Raw genomic sequence first — 19341 nt, 5'->3', positions numbered from 1 at the left:
GGTTTCTTTGGAGAGATGAGAAAAACCATCTAAAATTAGTAGTGACGGTGGCACACTCCTAGAATATGCTGAAACCACCGAGTGCACACTTTCACCGGGTGATCTTGAGAGGATGCAAAGTCTAGCTCAGTAAAGTTGCAAGCAAACAAAACCCAGAAATTACCATGTTTTGGAGAAGATGGACAGGGAGGACATATGGGTTCTTTAGAAACGATGACCTTTGTCTTCTCTGCTGTACTAAATGGAGTCTTAGGCAGGCCTGTAGCTTTCTTTCCTCAGAGATCCCTGAGCTTCACTCTAAGCCACAGCTAAAAACCTGAGGGCCACTCCGATTCTGTCTTCTACAGTGTGCATCAGTGCCGGTGGCAGACATGGCAAACAAACACTAAACAGACCTGGGCAGTTCGAAACAGAGCACATTATAATCTTACGATTCTGTGGATGTCTGACACAGGGGTGGGGTGGGCTGAGTCCTCTGGAGGCTTGGAGAAACTGTGCCCCTCACCTGTCCACATGTTAGAAACAGCCCATATGCTCTGCTTCATGTCCACAGGCAGAGACCTTGTTCAAAGGTCACTACAGGTTTGTCTTTCTCAAGCAGCATATGGACCTTACTTCTGTGGTCACTCCCTCTGACCTCTTTGCTGCCATCTTCCCACTGTTGGAGACCCTGTGAGTATCTTGGACCCAGTGGTTACACGGGTAACCCCCAAATTTAAGGCTGCTGCGGTTTGGATGTTGTCTGTCCACCAAGTTCGTATATGTATTGGATGCTTAATCCTCAGTGTGGCCATGTTGTGGGGCAGGGGGAAGTTGTAAGAGATGGGGCCTCCTGAGTCATTAGGTCACTGGAGATGCTACCCTTGGAGAGCATTAAAGGGTTCTCCCAACACCCTGGCTAGTTCTTGAAAGACAGTGATGGTAAAAGAACAAGACCAGCCCCTTCTTAATCTCTGGTGCCCTGTGCTCACTCTGGAGCCCCCAACAGAGCTGGTGACTAGCAGCGTGGACTCTTAACCTCAACACTGCTAAGTAAACCTCTTTACTTTATTCGTTACTCAGCCTCAGACATTTTGTGATGATATAAAAAATGGGTTAATACAGAGGCCCTCCAACTAGCCACTGCAATTCCCCTCCGCCGCGTAACCTGCAGCACAGGCTTTAAGGTCAGGCATCTCGGGGTGAGCAAAAGGCACTTCTATATATGAGAAATGTGATGTTCTCCCCTGCTGTGGAATATTTAACCATGTAAAGATGTGTTGCATTTGTTTGTGCTGTGGAATATTTAACCATGTAAAGATGTGTTGCATTTGTTTGTGCTGTGGAATATTTAACCATGTAAAGATGTGTTGCATTTGTTTGTGCTGTGGAATATTTAACCATGTAAAGATGTGTTGCATTTGTTTGTACTGTGGAATATTACTTCAACTGTGTAAAGGTGTGTTACATTTGTTTGTGTTGCATTTAAAAAGTCCCGAGGCAGAACATAAAGAGAAACAGATTTTAAAAAGAGCTAAGATAAGGCCGAGCATTCATAACTAAGAATAAGTCTCTGTGTCATGATTTGGGAGCTGGTGGGGGGTCCAAAAGAAAAAGCCTGCTACATTTGGCACCCCACTTTGTTACATTGGGCAACAAATGTAACAGGCTTATCTTATTTTTGTTTCTTGTTAGCTCTTGTAACTTAACCTGTTTCTCTTCACCTATGTTTTGCCTTGGGGCTTTTTACCTTTCCTGTATGTTCTTTTTTTTTTTTTTTTTTTTTTAATTTATTTATTATGTGTACAGTATTCTGCCTGCATGTGTCCCTGCAGGCCAGAAGAGGGCACCAGATCTCATGATAAGTGGTTATGAGTCATCATGTGGTTCCTGGGACTTGAACTCAGGACCTCTGGAAGAGCAGTTGGTGCTCTTAACCACTGAGCCATCTCTCCAGCCCTCTTTCTGTATGTTCTATTCCATGTCTGGCTGTCTGGCTACTGCCTGACGTCTGGCCCTGGGCATGTCCCTCTCTTTCTCCCTTGTTCTCTTCTCCTTCTTCTCTCTCTCTTCCTTCAAGCCTTGATTCCTCCTCCTACTTATTCTCTCTGCCTGCCAGCCCCACCTATCCCTCTCCTGCCTAGTTATTGGCCATTTAGCTTTTTATTACGGGTGCCTTAGGCAAGCAAGTTAAAACAAATGCAACACATCTTTACACAATTAAACAAATGCAACATAAACAAATGTAACACATCTTTACACAGTGAAAGTAATTTTCTGTAGCATAAACAAATGCAACACATCTTTACATAGTTAAATATTCCACAACACTTCCCAGAAGCTGGAGTTTCTTATTCTTGAAGTTCAGAAATCTCGGGAGAGGACTGGAAAGATGGCACAGTACTTAAGAATACTTGCTCTTGCAGAGGACCTAAGTTCAGTTCCCGTAAGCCACATGGTGACTCACAGCCACCCATGACTCCAGTTTCAGGGGATCCAATGCCCTCTTCTGACCTCCACGGGCATGTATATCATACACATACACACATGGTGAAACATTCATACAAATAAAATAAATCCTTTTAAAAAAAATCTCATGAATGTAATAAAGCCATAAATAATGACAAAAATATGATTAAAATTTGCTAATAACTGTAAAACTACTCTTGAATAATTTTCATCTTAAGGAAGAAGTTGTTGTTACAATTACAAATGAAAAAGAAATGAATGAAAGTGGGAACACATCATGGCAACAACTGTAGGAGGCTGTGATGGCAAACTAAACCAAATGCATATAAATGAGGCATTCAGCTTAAAATGCAGTGTAATAGATAGAAAATAATCAAGTGCATGGTAATAGCTGGAATAATGTTAAAAACTGGTGAACTTGATAACTGAAAAATTAACATCTACTTCTGGAAATAATAGAATAGAAACCCCAAAACAGTCCAAGAAAGGAAAGAAAAACTAAAAGCAGAAGAGTTTCCTGAATCTGCTGGAGCTGGTAGGTTCTGGAACAGAACTTGGTCCTCTGCAAAAGCAGCAAGTGCTTTTAACTGCTGAGCTCTCTCTCGAGCTCAAAGTAGAACATTTTATTAAAAAGTAAATAGCAAGGAGAGACCCATGGCTGGTGGAGCATGGGGGAACCAGCCTCTAGGTCCTCCTTAGAGACAGCATCACACACACACACACACACACACACACACACACACACACACACACGGATTTTAGGACATAACACAATAAGGTGATCATCACAGGCTCTGGGAGTCTGGGCTTCCTGTCACAGAGGTGAAGAGCAGAGATTTAATCAATATGGCTGCATAGGAAGAGCAGATCAAGGGGTCCAGGGACCCCAAGCCTGAGCTTTAGGTTAAAACAGAGAGAGCGCTGGGCAGGGAAGGACAAGATATATGTGTAATTACAGTCTTGGTCAGGATGTCTATTTTTAGAGGTCTGCCTCAGTTCTGACCTGACTGGGTGGTCAGCAGAGGTGGTATTGCTTGAGAAGACAATCTGCTTCTTAGAAGGCAGTGGTTCCTGCACCAGGGCAGCCTCCCCCTCAGTCCATTGGTAGTGTACGTTCCCTAAGGCTCTGGTGTTTGGAGTCAAGGGTAATGCAAGTTTGGCCTGGTGGGGCCTGTGTGGAGTCTGGGATGGGACAGACATCATAAAAAGCAGAGAGTAAGATATGTCCTGTACTCTGATCTCCGTGCCTTCCGACTGGAAAGGGAGGATGAGGTAAGTTTGGAATCACCAGTTTCTTCATAGGCCCTGCTTGAGTGACCAGCGGGCCTACGTGAAGAAGTTAGCAGGTAACCCAGAGGAAGGAACCAGAAGGCGGGATGCAGGCACAGAGGCCAGGCTTTCGATCTGTGGTTACTTACCTTTGAGCCCAAGTGAGGAGTCAGCACTGTTTTAGCAAAAGCAGCCTCTAAGTGTCTTTGAAGAAAGGATTCCAGAGAGTCATCCTGAGCTGGGCAAGACGGGTCATGAGGCCCTGTCCCCTCTGGGCCTCTGTTTCCTGCAGAGGTAGATTTAAGACAGTAGACCCTAGAAGGGCAGCTGGAGGTAGCCAGAGACAGCGAGAGGATGAGGTGCTGGCAGGACAAGCATGGGGGAATGTTTCTGGGTCACTCTGCCCTTCTGGCTGCTTCAGCTAGAGCAGCAATGGCCACACATGTGCAGGGTAGATTTTCCTGTAGGATTTGTCTGAAGAAAGACTGTGCCTGTGAGGGTTCCTCAGCAAACTAGGATATGGAGAGACAGAGGTTTGTTTGTAAAGATGGGCTGAAACCTATCATCATGGAGCTTGAGAAGACCCAGGATCTAATGCAAAAAGAACCAGCAAAATCCTGATACAAATGGTAAGTCCTAAGAACCAGTAGATGGACCAGATGGCCTAAGACCCAGTTCAAGCTCAAAGGCCTGAGAGGTAGGAGCCTTAACCCACCACAGAAGATAGGGGGCGCTGCTGAGGCAGAGCAGACTCACCCTATCTTTCCACTGGGTTCAGGGGCTCAGCTGCTGGAGGAAGCCTTATTGGGGAGGTGGGTCACTTCACTTATTGGGAATATCCTCCCTGACACATCCTGAAATGGTGCCTCTCCAGCCCTCTGGAGGTCTCTAGGAAGTAAAGTAGACAGACTAGGGAAAGTGTGTCTGTGTGGACCATTTGCGAGCTCGATGACCCTGTCTCCCAAGCCCACACTGCACTGACTTCTCCTAACATCTCCTGCAGTTTCTTGGTTTTGCTTCCTGGTTTCTTAGAACTTTAAAGATGTTTACCGAAGCCAGGCATGGTGGCACACACCTTAAATGCCTGCATTCAGGAGGTAGAGGCAGACAGTTCTCTGAATTAAAGGACAGTCTGGTCTACATTATGAGTTCCAGGACAGTGAGAGCTACTTATTGAGACCCTGTCTCAAAGAAACAAGTAAACAACAGAGAAAAAAAAGATGTTCACTGCTCTTAGAAACAGGTCTGGGAGCTGGGCAGCGTGGCACATGCCTTTAATCCCAGCACTCGGGAGGCAGAGGCAGGCAGACCTCTGAATTTGAGGCCAGCCTGGTCTGCAGAGTGAGTTCCAGGGCAGCCAGGGCTGTTACACGGAGTAAACTTTGTCTAGAGAAAGAAAAGAAAGAAAAGAAGAAAGAAAAAAGAAAGAAAGAAAGGAAGGAAGGAAGGAAGGAAGGAAGGAAGGAAGGAAGAGGAAGGAGAGGAAGGGAGGAGGGAGGGAGGGAGGAGGGAGGGAGGAGGAAGAAATGTGCCTGGGGTCTCAAGAAAATGACCACATAAGTTAAGTATTTTGGCAAGGGTAAAGTTTTACTTCTGCAGAAGGGCACTTTGATCTCAGAAAAAACGTTGACTCAGAGAGAGAGAGAGGACGTCTGCCAGATGGCGTCCTTACTAATTTCTTTAAAGATGGAGCTTCCTTTGTTTTATTTAACCCTTTGAAAGAAAAGACAGCATGGTTCATTCACATTTCCCATAATACTTAGCTCTTCTCCCAAATTCACATCTTAGTCTGGGACACAATTTAAACACACTTTTTTCCGAATGACCTAGAAATAGGCAAGGGCTCAGGGCCCAGTGGGGCCAGGCTGGTGAGGCTGGCAGACAGCTTCCTCACACTTCCTGGTGCTCTCCTTTGAGCTGAGGAGGTTTACAGCCTTTAGGTAAAAAATAGCTTTGGGCACCTTCCGCCAGGAAGACACTTTAAAGGGAATAAAGGAGTCATTTGCTAAAAAAGAAAAAGCCTACCACGTTGCCACTGTAATTTTGGATTTTTTTTTTTTTTTCAAATTATGTCAGGAGACATTAAGGCATTCTTGTCCTTTAACTAGGTGACTCCACCTCTGGGCATTTGCCCCCAAGAAACAAATGTTCATGATTCTGGGCTCAGCCCAAAGGACAAAGCTCTGACTACAGTCTCTTTGCCAGGAAGAGGTCTCAGGGGAAGGCGTGCAAAACAAGCTCAAATACCCACTTGTGTGTTTACTGAGGCTCACTAAACCTGACGGTACTGAGTACCAGCTGTGCTAGGTGATGGCTCAGGCAGGGTGGATGTGATGTTGACCTTACAGACAGGGCTGGAAACCAGTCGGTGGGATAAGGGGAATGCTCTGGTAGAGGAGGGACGTGGGAGGGACCAGAGGCTAGACCCGGTACTAAAGAAGGCACACTTCTTTTAGGAAGTGAGCATGCTGTGGTGGAGACGGGCGGGAAGCTCAGAGGTGGACACAGAAGAAACATGGTGCTGGAGAGAGACCCATAGCTGCTGAGCAAGCCTGGGCACGGCACGAAGGACCTGCTCTCCTAAGAGCACTAAAGGCATCTAAGGAGTGTGACCTGGTCAGGCTGAGAGATAAGAAAGCTTCCTTAGCCCGCCTAGAGAAAAAAATAATACAGCTACAGCGGTGCCAGCAGTGATGACTGCAGGCACAAGCCAGGCAGGGGATAGCACCTGGTGGAGACATGTGCGGTGGCTTCCCATGAGGTGGAATCCTCATGTCTTAGAAAGGTAGAGTTGTGAGGCTGATCTCTGAAACAGTTGTATGGGGGTGGAGTTTGCTCCTTTGTTGTGTGACTTTTGGAAAGGCAACTAACCTCTCTGGAAGGAAATCAAACAAGGGTGATAACCAGTCCGTTCTCCAGGTTTTCGAGAGTGTTGGAGTCTGATATGAGCACAGCCTGGAGTGAGTGGGTGCTTGCAAGTCACTGTGATTGGCAGCTTGCTGGTCGTTTGTGGTGGGTAAAAAAGACGGGCTGAGAGGCATGCCTACGTTCCTGGATCGAGTGGTAGGGAGGCAGGGCTCCGGGGTTAAGGGAATAGATTAATTCGGTTTGGGACATGGCGGATAGTGCCACCGGAGGAGTGAGAACATAGGCACTTTCTTGGGGTGCTAAATATTTGTTTTCAAGGAAAGAAGGCAGGTTCAGCTAAAGGTGATGATGTTAGCCTTGCCAAGGCTGAAGAGGTGACTCGGGTCCTGGGAGCTGATGTGATAGTCCAGGGTGGCGGTGGTGGGAGCGGGGACAGCAAGAAGGGGCCAGCAGAGCCCTGAGGGAGGGGGAGATTATAATAATAATAATAATAATAATAATAATAATAATAATAATAATCCCTCCCCCAGGGCTGGTGAAATGATGGTAAGAGCTGCTCGGAGAGGGCACACTGTGGGGGACAGTACTCAGTAAGTGAGGCCTCTAAGTGAGTTATGGGTGTTTATTGCAATGTACTCTTTCTACTCACATTCTGCACATCCAACCTGCTCAGGATTAACTGGCCTCTAAGAAAAATATTGCAGTCAATCTTACTATACTTTGGACTTCCAATGTAAGTAACTCCTGAACACAGCCTCAAATATACCATGATCCATGATCCCTATTTACCATGTCCCTGACTCAGAAAATTGTGTGTGTGTGTGTGTGTGTGTGTGTGTGTGTGTGTGTGTGTGTGTGTTAGGGGGTGTTGAGCAGGTCTAACCATGAAAGCAGCAAGGCATTGAAAGCAATGTCAGTACCCCAATATGTTGGAAACAACATGTAGCTACAGTGTGTTAACATCAGGTTGTGGCTTTGGGTGGTGTTCTGAGTCAGCAAGGCCACAAAACCAATTTTCTCTTCTTGGAGACTACAGTAGCAGACTGAGACAAAAGTTCCTCACTTCTTTTCATTGCCATATTTGCTGTGCTGTGCAATATAGAGAGAGGATGTTCAGGACTTCTCCTGTTTCTATTTTTCATATTAGGCTCTCCTGGGACTATGCTCTTAGATTAGAACACAAGAGGCCAAAGTTCTTCTGAATAAGTCAGGGCCACTCTTGGGTAAATCACACCAAGAGGTTTTCTTGTATGTGGCATTGCCATATATCATCACCATCAACACCATCACCAGCATCATCCTATTTCTCATTACCGTCATCAGCACCACCACCACTACCACCTTAACATCATCCCCACCGTTATCACTGTCATCATCAACCACCGCTCTCATCATCAGCATCACTAAGATCACCATCACCATTGTCATCACAGTCCTGATTGCTGTCATCGTCACCATCACCACCACCATCTTATCATCACTCATCCTCACCATTACCATCACTATCACTACCATAACCATCATCATCATCATCATCCACAACCATCATCATCATCACCATCATCATTACTCCCACTGCTGTCATCACTATCAACATCCATCCTTCTCACCAGGTCCATTATCATCACCCTGACCGCTGTCATCATCACCATCACTACCAGCATCATTGCTATAATTGCCACCACCACCACCACCACCACCACCACCACCACCACCACCACCACCACCCTAATCATCAATGTGAGAGTATTAGTCAAGGACACACAGTATCTATCACCATACTATAGACACAAGCTATTTATAACAAACTATAATGGGAAAATACATAAAAAGTTATATAGCTTGATACATACAAAAATGTCAACCAGGGAAGTGGATCTAAAAATTGACTGATAGAGTGAAAATATAGGAAGGATATACACTAAGAAGCAATTGTGCTATTTTGGGGTAGTAGGAGCAGCTGATTCTCTTCTTGAGTTTGCTATAATAAGAGTGCACAATTTTATCATTTAAAGGCACAGTACTTTCATTTTAAAGAGAAGCAAACAGGAGAGCTGATACTGACCCTGAGACGGTCACATTGACCTTGGGTAAATCTACTTCTAATCTGTAAGAGAGAGGGCTGCAGATACGACACAGTGGGACAGTGCTTGCTTAGCATGCAAGGCCCTGAGCTAGAGTCCCAGATTCTCAGTATTGAAAAACAAAGAGAGAGAAAATAAATAAAACAAAACAAACCCCTGTTGCTAACAAAAGGGATCTGGAGGAAGCTGTCTCCCTAGGGTGGGCTCTCAGTCTCTGGGCTGGGAGCATGGCTCCAGAAGGGCAGATGGGATGGTTGGAATGCCTCCCCCCAAGTGCTAGGCTCAGCCTCGGTCCTTGTCCCCTGCCTGTCTACTCCCTTTCTGCCTCTTTGTCACCATCTCCAATCACAGTTCCATGACAGGGGAAGCTCACTAGCCTGAGGCTGTGCCTGGCTCAGAGGAAGGAAGGGAAGGAGGGAGAGAGGGGAGAAAAGATGGAAGATGGGTGGGCAGCCAGACACAGCATTTGCTCTCGACTCAGGCGGTGTAAGTTAATATAGTCTACTGAGTGCTTTCTGAACGAGGAGTCTCTGGCATCCATGGTCCGTGGAACACACTGGGGGATATTCCCCCAAACTACCCACCCCTCAGTTTCAGTGCAGCCATGCCAGGAGAGGCCAGGACATTTCTAGGGTGGTCAACCACATGGTGGCTGCTTGGCTATCCTGAGCTCCATATCTTTCTGTCTGGCTGCCCTGAGCATGCTGGGAATTCTTCCCCTGCTTTCCACTGAGGCCCAAGCCCTGGATTTTCCTCTGCCCGGGAAGAACGGTGAACAGGAGTGAACTTGCCAGGATGAGAGAAAAGTCAGTTTCTGAGGAGGCTTTCAAATGCCATGTACAAACAAGCAATGACTAAAGGTGGGGACAGGGTGACCTCCAGAGCCCAACTGTCACAGCTTATGTCTGCCTTCTCCATGGCTTGCTGCAAATGCAGACAATGAACGGACATGTTCTATCTAAGCCTGCCACTTCTGTGTGCACTAGAGTAAGACGAACCACAGGAAAACAGAGGACCACTGGGGGGGGATGGGGCACATGAGAAGCTGAGCAACATGCTGGGCTAGGCCCACTCTTCTTTCCAGTAGCCATGATCTGAGGGCCTCCTGGTAATCTTAAAGATGCAGAAACTCATTTGTCCAAAAATATCACAGAGCATGTGACATCAGCCTTCCCGTGGCAGGGAGACATTTTGACTTCTAGTTTAGGTTTGGAAAGTGGCCTGCTATGTTATAAGCAAAAGTGACATCACCGAATTCATTCTAGGGTCTTCCATTCTGCCTACCCCTCCCACCTATTGCCATGGTAACTCACCAACAAGAAGAGAGGATTGAGTCCTCCCTTGTCTAGGAGCCTGCTTCATTGCTGAAGCATGTTCATCCCAGGACCCTAAAGAAGTTGATGGGAACTATGGAGCACCAGGGAAGCCCTCAAGACCTGTCATTCCCACCCTGTGCTGGGGAGGTGAGGATGGAGAAGGACGGTCCCGAACTCCCTTCTCTTCTTTTTTATGTTAATTCTGCTTGGATGTATTTGTCACGTGTCTTGCTGTCACTAGAGCAAGTTAAGGAAGGGAGGTTTATTCTGGCTCACGGTTCAAGGGCCCAGTCCACCATGGCAGGGAAGTCATGGCAGGCAAGAGCCCGAGGCGGCTCATCCACTGCATCTGCAGTCAGATGAGCAGAGAAGGTTGCCTGTTCAGCTCATTTGCTGAGTTCAAAATCCCAGTCCATGGAATGGTGCCACCCACGGTTAAAATGAATCTTCTTACTTCAGTTAACCTCTAGATAATCCCTGACAGATATGACCAGAGATTTGTTTCCATGGTGATTCCAAATCACTAGTTGACAATCAACATTAACCATGTGTTCCATACTGGCACTTACCTGGTGTTTGGGAGGAAAAAAAAAATGCCCAGAGCTCTAGTTGGGGAAACGGCCAGTTTTCTAGTCGCACAAGTGTCCAGACCTAGGCTAGGCAGCTGGCCCTCATTCTGCACATTCTGCAGACTGTACAGAGCATGCAGTACTTTCTACCCTTCTCTTAGCGCCGTCTCCAGTGGGTGCTGATGATAAGGCTCACATAGAACTGTAGGAGATGGCTTGGGAGAGTCGAGGCTTCTTCCCTTAACTGTGTCACCAGCCATCACGAAACCCTGGACAAGTGTTTCTGATCTCTAACCATCCGCTGCTTCATCCTCACAAAAGGCAGCCAATTTACTGTTCTGGGGGCTGCTGTGCTGTTGAAAGTGAAAGGATGAGTCCAGATGTGGGGAAGTGGAACAGAGGATACCTCTTTCTGCTGCTGGTCCATTCTAGGAAACGATTTGGCAATATCCAGTGTCCACACCAGAACACATCTATTCCCATTCCTCAGTGAGGATGGTAGAGAGCATGGAAACTGACCATATAGACCCACAAAGAAACCATCTAAAGCTTGTCACAGCAGCATTGGTGATGAAACCAGATTAAACCTTGAGCCAAGGTCTAATAGGTTAGGCATTTCAAAGGCTCCGTAGGTGAAGGTACAGGTTACAAAAGGCTCCCAGGAAGTCCCTTAGACTCCCTCATGCACATACAGACATACAAGATCAGGCGTTAGAAAATTTAAAGAGACAGGCTAGAGAGATGGCTCAGTGGACAAAGGTGCTTGCTGCCAAGACCAAGAACCAAGTTCGAGCCCCACAGCATAAAAGAGAACTGACTGTCTGACCAGCTGCCCTTTGACCTCTACATGTGCACCATGGTACGCACACCTGCACCCATGCCCACTAAATTAACAAATATAATACAAATTATTTTAAAAATATCTAAGAAGTATTTGGGGGGAAGATTTCTCGGTGTGTGTGTGGGGGGCATGCTGATCGGTTGATCATTCCATTTTCCTTTCAGAAGGGAAGAACAGGGGTCATTCTGTCTTCTCCCAAGCCACATGGGGAGCACAGCATATGCTCCCTAGATTTGTGGACCGTGGCTGAAGATTTCAGAGGCAAAAGAGGGCAGTTCTCAGCCATGTGCCCAGAAGAAAGCCGGTGTCAGGTGTGAGGTACAAACGTGTCCTTGGAATAGAAATGAGCCTCCCCCTGTGCAAGAGAGCCAGGGTGTGCTGCCTCAGTTCCCGCCCGGCAGCCCCCACCACTCCAGCCTCAGATGGGGGAACCCTCAAAAGAGGAAGCCACTCCTTAGACTCGAAGTCTTTTCCCGGTTCCAAAGACTGCATAGATGTCAGGGTCTTTCAGGAACCTTTGAAGGCTTTTCTGAGCAGTCAGCTTGTGCATGTGTCCCTACACAGCGGAGACCACCCAGTGGAATAAGAGATCGCGGTCCTTCTCCACACACAGTGCTGAGGGGAAAGATGGACTGTGTTCTGCTGTCTTGCCACTAGGTGGCGGAATGCATCGGACCGCGGAGCTGTGCAGGTACGCAGGAAGTACTAACTATATTTAATCTGAGTTCAAAGTGAAGTTAAATACCGCCACAGCTTTCAACAAATGGATGCTAAGACACCTACTTGTTTGTTGATTCTAGAAAACAAATTTTTTCTTATGTCTCAGTTACAGAGAATCCTAACTACATCCTTCTCTCCAGCTTCCTCAATACAAGCAGAGACAAGTCAGCTCCCTGTCTCCAGGATGGGGTGAGCAGTGGTAAGCCATCATTGTGTGTTATATGAATAATTAACAAATGCTACCTGTAAAGCTAACACTGAGCCATTTAAATATGGTATCACCGCAATAGTGCTAGTTAATACTATTTATAAGTAATTACTATATAATATATACTTAATGTTGTGATGGTAGGCTTAAATACATAAAACTTATCATTGTCCTCATAACTAATAAAATATAGAATACTATGTACGTACATATCTTAAATATGAGTGTATGCATATACGTCTCTCTCTGCTTGACTTATATGTTGTGTTTGTGTATGAACTGTTGCCTACAGGCTTTGAATGCTTGGTCCCCAGTTGGTGTGGCTATTGTGGTAAGTTCTGGAAACTTGAGCGTCACTAGAGGAGTAGTCACTGAGGTTGGTCCTCGGATGGCTGATGTCTCTGTTTCCTGATTATCAGACAATGAAATCGCTTCTCCAATCTGTTCCCCTCACCATGACGTTCTCCCCAAATGCTTGGAGCCAAGTGACAGTGGCCTGAAGCCCCCGACACCACAAACTAAGCCAAGTCCTCCCTCCTTGAAGTGTGGTTCCTATCAGGTACTGGTCATGGTAATACCAAAGGAGCCAATATGCAGATTGTCCTAGGTCTCTTTCCCTTCCTTGATACCTAATCCTTTAACTATCAATTAAAAGGGACTATTTTGCCAGTATTTTTTAGGGTTTTCCCATCTGATGAAGGTTTTCAAACTGTGTGCAAAGCAGAATTCCATCTGCCAGGGACCCAGGGGAGTGAGCCCTCAGTATGGGAACAGAATGTAGTGTGGATCATAGCTAATTTAAAATACTTTAATTTATATACTTTCAGAAACATAGGTCAATAAGAAATCCATTTTTCCGGTTTTATTTCATTATAGAATATATTTGATAAGGGTACATACAAACGGCTTCATCTTGAGTCACGTTCTTTTCCAGTGCCCTGCCCTTTCACAGCAGGCTAGAGATGGCAAGGTACATGTCTCCAATGTTGTCCTTCATCGGCCACTCTAAACAACCAGTGTGATGGAGTTCAGATAACTCAATTCACTTACTTGCTTAAATGAGTTAGAAATCTCAGCATTTGTCATTAACTCTTGGTAATCCTTCTATTTAAAAATCCGAGATACAGTCCCCAATGTAAACAATAAATCAATCCGTCACACGAGGGGTAAGGCCTTCTTGACACATTTAGACCACCTATGTTCTACTTGTCAGAGCATAATTTTAGTCCATATGCTGCGCACTGTCCATGCACCAGAGTCGGGAAAGGAAGCTGCCCTTAGCCCTGGGAACCTCTGAGGTGCTGCACTCCACAGACCACCACCGCAACACTGAAGAGAGTCCCTCTCCAACTTGATCTACTTGGTCGTCGGGTACAAACGTACAATGTCCAAAGCACACACAGCGAGGCCCAGCCTTGAGCGGTTTATCATGAGCTGCTAAACTCTATACAAGGACAATACCGTATCATGCCATTAATACACAGAGAATGGTGGCTGAAGGTCTCACCATTAATCAGGGCCCACGAACAGAGATGGGGCTGCAATCTGTGGAGGTGCTGAGAAACTGGCTGTGTCCCCAGGAAGGATAGACAGTCTATCCAGAGTGTGGAAGCACCTATACATCCCACTGGAGCCCATGGGTTCTGTAGTAGAAACTGCTTATCCAGAGAGAACACAGCCCCGTTCCTGCCAGCCTCCCAAAGGGAGGAGTTAGTGAGATCTTAGATACATGACCAAGGAAAGTCTGGTATTTGCATTCCTGATTCAGCTGGGCAAATCAGTTATGTGATTTATCCTTTTAGGACCAACCAGTCAACGACCCCAGTTCAGTACTTCATTATCATAAATATCTGACTTAGCAAGGTGAAGCAGTGAGGACTATATACAATATTTTAAAAGGCATTCTGTGACCATTTTGAAGAGTTCATAGAAAAGTGACCACAAGGACACACCAGTCCCTTCGATCGATGCCACTGCCATGTAAACCTTGGGAACTTTCTTTACCCAACATGCATTCTGTCCCGCACTTATATAACAAAAGAGGACACGAAAGCCGCTTATCTGGTGTGACACTCGCTGGCTCCCCGACTAAGGTAACCGGTAGAGGGACAATTTTCCTGAGGTTTGTAAGAGTTTGTAGACAAAACAGAAATCACAGTGACCAAGCGGAACGTGAGTCTGTCTCCTCGGGCACGATCTGCTCCCGGAGCTCCCTTGGGGACTAAATGACCCGCCACTGCATGATGCTTGTGTCTTTCCCACCCGTGGAGATAAGGTGGCTGTCTTCACAGAGGAAATCGACGTTGGTGACGTGGCTGCTGTGTCCGCTGTAGATGTGGCTTGGAGCCTGGAAAAGTATGGCAAGGAGGTAAAGCTTAGATGGAGCTGACTGGGGCGACAGGAAACGCTTGGATTGGAGGTCAGTCCATAACTCATTACCCTCCCCCTTGTAAGCGGCTCTTGTCTGTGCACCCTGCTTTGTTTTCAGGACTCAAGAGGGGTGCAGAAAGAATCCCCCAGGACAGAAGCAAGCACATGACAGACCTGAAATCAAGTACGGTCGATGCCAGAGGATGCACCAGGTATGAGCCAACCCTAGGGTGGGACTAAGCAGTTGCTGGGGTGAGGGATAGGGTCTTCTGGCTGAAGGATGTTCAGATTCACCAAGGCCCAGGAAAGCAATCTAGGCACAGGTTGGACAGCTTAGCAAGGCTGGAGTGGGCATGGGGAGGTAGGGAACAGGCGTGTGTGTGTGTGTGTGTGTGTGTGTGTGTGTGTGTGTGTGTGTCAGGGTGAAGCCCATATAGCTGCAGAGGCAGACATACCAGATACAGAGAGCTGGGTGGAGGTTGCCCCGAGGGCAGTGGGGAACCCCAGAGGTGCTTGGGCAGCAGATTAGCAGGGTCCTATGCTGGCAGCTCATTTCCAACAGGTCAGAGCATCAGCGCATGCCCTGTAGGAAGAGTGTGCATGGCGAAGGCCTTACCCTGAACTGTGAGCAAGGGTAGGAGAAGAGGTGCACTTTGCCGAAGTCATCGCCTGTGCACAGGAGCTTTTTCTCGTGGGCCCGGCAGACAGCGTTGATGTCTGTTCCGTCCGAGCCTTCTGGCCACACTCCTGAAACAGAGCACAGACAATACTGGAAACCCCCGAGGCACAACACGTAGGAACTGGTCACCAACGGGCCGCAGAGAGAAACCCTTCAGCCTGGGCTCTAGAATCAAGGGCCAGGAGGACGCTCATTTCCACCCCCTGCCTCTCTCTGGCTCCTGGTTTGTCTACCCTGGGCCAGCCTGGAGAAGCTCCGCATGGCTTCTAATGGCTTCGCTGAATCACACGGCCCCAGCAGCCTTCTGAGCTGCCCGCCTTCCTTGGGAGCACTTCCGGATGCAATGGCAGAGGACCAGCTGCCCTGGTTATGAAGTGATGCCTTTCCCTTGCAGGTCCTCCAGATTGCAGAGGTACCTGGAGGGTCGGGACACTGTCCTGGGAGAGACTTTTGGTTGAGAACTTTACATCTGAGAGAGCCGAGTACACACCAGCTCCTCAGCAGGCAGCCCGGGTGTGAACCTACAGGACTGGACAATCAACACTAAGAAATGAGAGGCACCACACTTAGGGAATTCCTGTCAGCCTGCTGACTTCCAGCTGTTTGGATCGTAGCAGCTTAGGCTATGTATCCTAAGATGAGCTTTGGAGGAAGTGAGAATTTTAGGCTAAGGGTCAAAGCACATAATCCTAACAAGTGGTAAATAAATTAGGTGCTGCATGGTTCATGTAGGTACAACATCCATGTAACCACTCGGGGAGGATTGTCCTGTGCTTTGGAAGGGTTAATCACCTCCTCATCCTTCTCACCTGGCCTGAGCCCGGGAGATGAGGAGAATGTGTATCACGGCCCCAAGTAGGGACAGAGCAGATGGACAAGATTGAAGGTGGTGGCTTAGAGCTAGGGTTTGATTCCCATCACCTATGTGGCAGATAATAACTATCATCAATTGTAGTACCAAGGGGATCTGACGCCCTCTTCTGGCTTCCACGGGCACTGCACACACATGGTGCACAGACAGACATGGAACAAAACACTCATACCCATAAACAATTAAAAATAAATAAATCCCTAAAGAAAGACTTGAGGTGGTGTGACCTCATACATTAGAACACATTCCATGTTCAAAGTCAGTGACATCTGCGGACCCCTACCAAAGACATGGAATCCCAAGGTGCAGGTGTAGGTGGCCCACTCAATGTCCCTTGTGGTTTCCACGCTCACGACTTGCTTACAGGCAGACGGGACCCCTGGAAGAAGCAAACAGCCTCGTGATTTTTCAGCCAAGACCCCAGCTCTCCCTGGGGCCAAGCAGGGTCCTCAGAGCCGTGCCCCATCTGAGAAGACTCCCACCTTCCTACTCATGGGAGTGGCATACACAGTTGTCAGTTTGTGAGCGAAGGAGTGCAAATCTGGGTTTTAGGAGGGGCTGCCTTTCAGCATTCCATGTCCTTCTCTAAGACTCCCCTCTGCTCCCCACCTCCAGCCTGGCTTCTCCCATCTGTGACCAGTCTCTGGTCCCCAGCCACCTATTGCTCAGTGTCCTCATGGCAGGCCTGAACCCTGCCCTGCTTCTGGGCTGTTCAGTCCCCTTCTAGCCCACACGTGCATGCGTGCGTGCGCGCACACACACGCACACACACAAACACACACTACACACACACATACACACACACCCCCACACACACATCATTGACACACACACAGACACACACATGGACACACACATAGGCACACACACACAGACACACACTACACACACACATACACACACACCCCCACACACAGACACACACACACCACACACACATATACACACCACACACACATACATCACACACACACACAGGCACACACACACAGACACACACACGGACACACACACACACACAGGCACACACACACAGGCACACACACACGGACACACACACACACACACACATGCATGTGTGCTCTCATGCACATCCCTCAGCCTCTTCAGCTCTGAGGTAGGGAAGGAAGTGCATGGAAATCAATCTCAGCAAGTGCCAAGGCCTCCAGGCTCATCTATCTGTCTGTCCCCTAGATGAACCTCACTGATGGCCTAGGTGCCCATGTCTGGTTCTAGACCCAGGCCCATGCCCAGAGCATCTGCTGCTATGCAGCTGTGCAAGGCGGGACCCTCAGAGGAGGGGCTTCCTCCTGGAACTGGCTGCCTCTCTTCCCTGCCTTTCCCAGGCTCCTTAACAAGTGGCAACAGGCCCAGGGGAGTGTAACTTCCTCCCTACCCACCGGCCTTTGGCCCCTCACCAGCATCTGAACCTGGATTTCTTTATTTGTAAGATAGGACGAGCCTGAAAGTGCCAGAAAACACTTTGGGTCATGAGAATGCAGGCAAACAGCAGTGTGCATTCTAAGGAGCTCCTTGCGGGTGGAGAACCAGAGTACTCTGGTGTCCCACGCCCCCTCTGTTTTGCTCAGGCACATGCAGGTACTGCTGTTAGCATCCTTCTTCCTCCCAGGTCCTGCCTAAGAACAGAGACTAGCCAAAGATAGGCTTAAAGAAAAGGAATAGGATGCAGGGGCTTTTGTCCACCCCAAGTGGGAGGGACTTCATGGTGTCTGTTTGTTTGGGAGGGTCCCGTTACCGGGGACAGTCATACCGTGACATTCACCCACCTCCTGGACCTCCACACAAAGCTCACCTCTTCCCCCAGGGTGGGCCCTGCTCTACAACAAGACCCCTCCCAATCAACCCAAACTGGGGTTAGGCCAACTCTTCCGCATCATAGAGGACACCGAGGGATGGAGAGGGCCTCATCCCACACAGGCCCAAGGGAGTCTCAGAATGAGTGTCCTCTGTAATCTAAACCCAGACGACCCTGTTGCCTGTTACTCACAGTAAAGGATTTCGTAGTCCCCGGAATTTGAGACCAGGAACTGTGAGTTCACCGACCAGTCCAGGTGGGTGATGAAGCTGGAATGGCCCTGGGAGAGGAGAACACTGGGTAAGTCCCTCTTGCCTTCCTGAACTTGGCAGACACCGCGCCACAGTAATACAGTGACCACATAAGCATCCCCAGGAAACGGAAGAACGTACGGAGCACTTGCCAACTCTTGTGTATTTCCTCCCGTTGTCTCCAACGCCGTATATGTAGATGCAGTTGTCGTGCGAGCCTATCGCTAAGAAATTCCCATCTGCAGAAACAGGACAGGTTGCACTCGTGAAGTCACCATTTTATAAATCACAAGAGAAAATGCTACTTGCCACCACAGAGTTGGACCAAGCAGCCCAATGAATGAACTAGTCAAAGGGAAGCATCGCTTTTCAATGCATCCTATACAGCTTTCAAAGTTCTCATTTGAAAAATACCCGCAGAATAATGAGTATGGAATCTGGTAAAAGTTTATAAAATCCCTTTTTTCCCAAACTTTTAAACATAGGTTTGAAATACTTATTTTTATTTTATGTGTATGTGTATTTTGTCCATGTGTATGTAGATGTAGGTATGTACACCATGTACGTGCAGTGCCTGAGGAGGCCAGAAGGGGGCATCAGAACCATTGGAACTGGAGTTACAGATTGTTATAAGTTGCCCTATGGGTGCTGGGAATTGAACTTGGATCCTTTGCAAGAGCAGCTAACACTCTTAAACAGTGAACTCTCTCTCCAGCCCCTGAAATAGAATTTTATAAATTATATAAAACCCTTCCCTGGCTGCCCCTTTCCCCACCCCTGCAGGGTGGAGACCGAGTTCTATAGTCCCAGCTATCCGAGACCAGATCTCTGCAGCACAGCCTTCCTCACAGGGCACAGAGCCTAGAAAGCATCCTTGTATCTCCACAAGGCCCCACTTTAGTAGATTCACCTGCCTGTGTCAAGGACTAGGCTGTGGGGGTGCAGGGCTAGTACTGATAGTCCAGGCAAGAAGCTTTGGGTAAAGGTGGCAGAGTCCTTCCTGAGCTGGCCAACAAGCAGCAGCCAAAGTT

At 47.7% G+C, this 19341-nt stretch overlaps 1 protein-coding gene across 6 annotated transcripts in view; it reads right to left on the bottom strand.

Moving 5' to 3' along the window:
* Positions 1-13170: 13170 nt before the first annotated feature.
* Eml1 (EMAP like 1) overlaps positions 13171-19341 on the bottom strand; it is a 163459-nt gene continuing 157288 nt past the window's right edge. For all 6 annotated transcript variants that reach the window (XM_028882107.1, XM_028882105.2, XM_028882110.2 and 3 more), the window contains 5 exons: positions 18452-18549; positions 18252-18339; positions 16527-16622; positions 15310-15440; positions 13171-14670 (listed from right to left, as the gene is read on the bottom strand). In XM_028882107.1, the coding sequence (XP_028737940.1) occupies positions 14545-14670; positions 15310-15440; positions 16527-16622; positions 18252-18339; positions 18452-18549 (539 nt within the window). In that variant the 3' untranslated portion in view covers positions 13171-14544. The remainder of the gene's footprint in view (positions 14671-15309; positions 15441-16526; positions 16623-18251; positions 18340-18451; positions 18550-19341) is intronic.

This window comes from Peromyscus leucopus, chromosome 14 (genome assembly GCF_004664715.2).
Source record: "Peromyscus leucopus breed LL Stock chromosome 14, UCI_PerLeu_2.1, whole genome shotgun sequence".
In the NCBI taxonomy this organism is placed as follows: domain Eukaryota; kingdom Metazoa; phylum Chordata; class Mammalia; order Rodentia; family Cricetidae; genus Peromyscus; species Peromyscus leucopus.
Note: the sequence above shows the minus strand (reverse complement) of the source record. Positions and strands in the feature narration are given on the sequence as shown.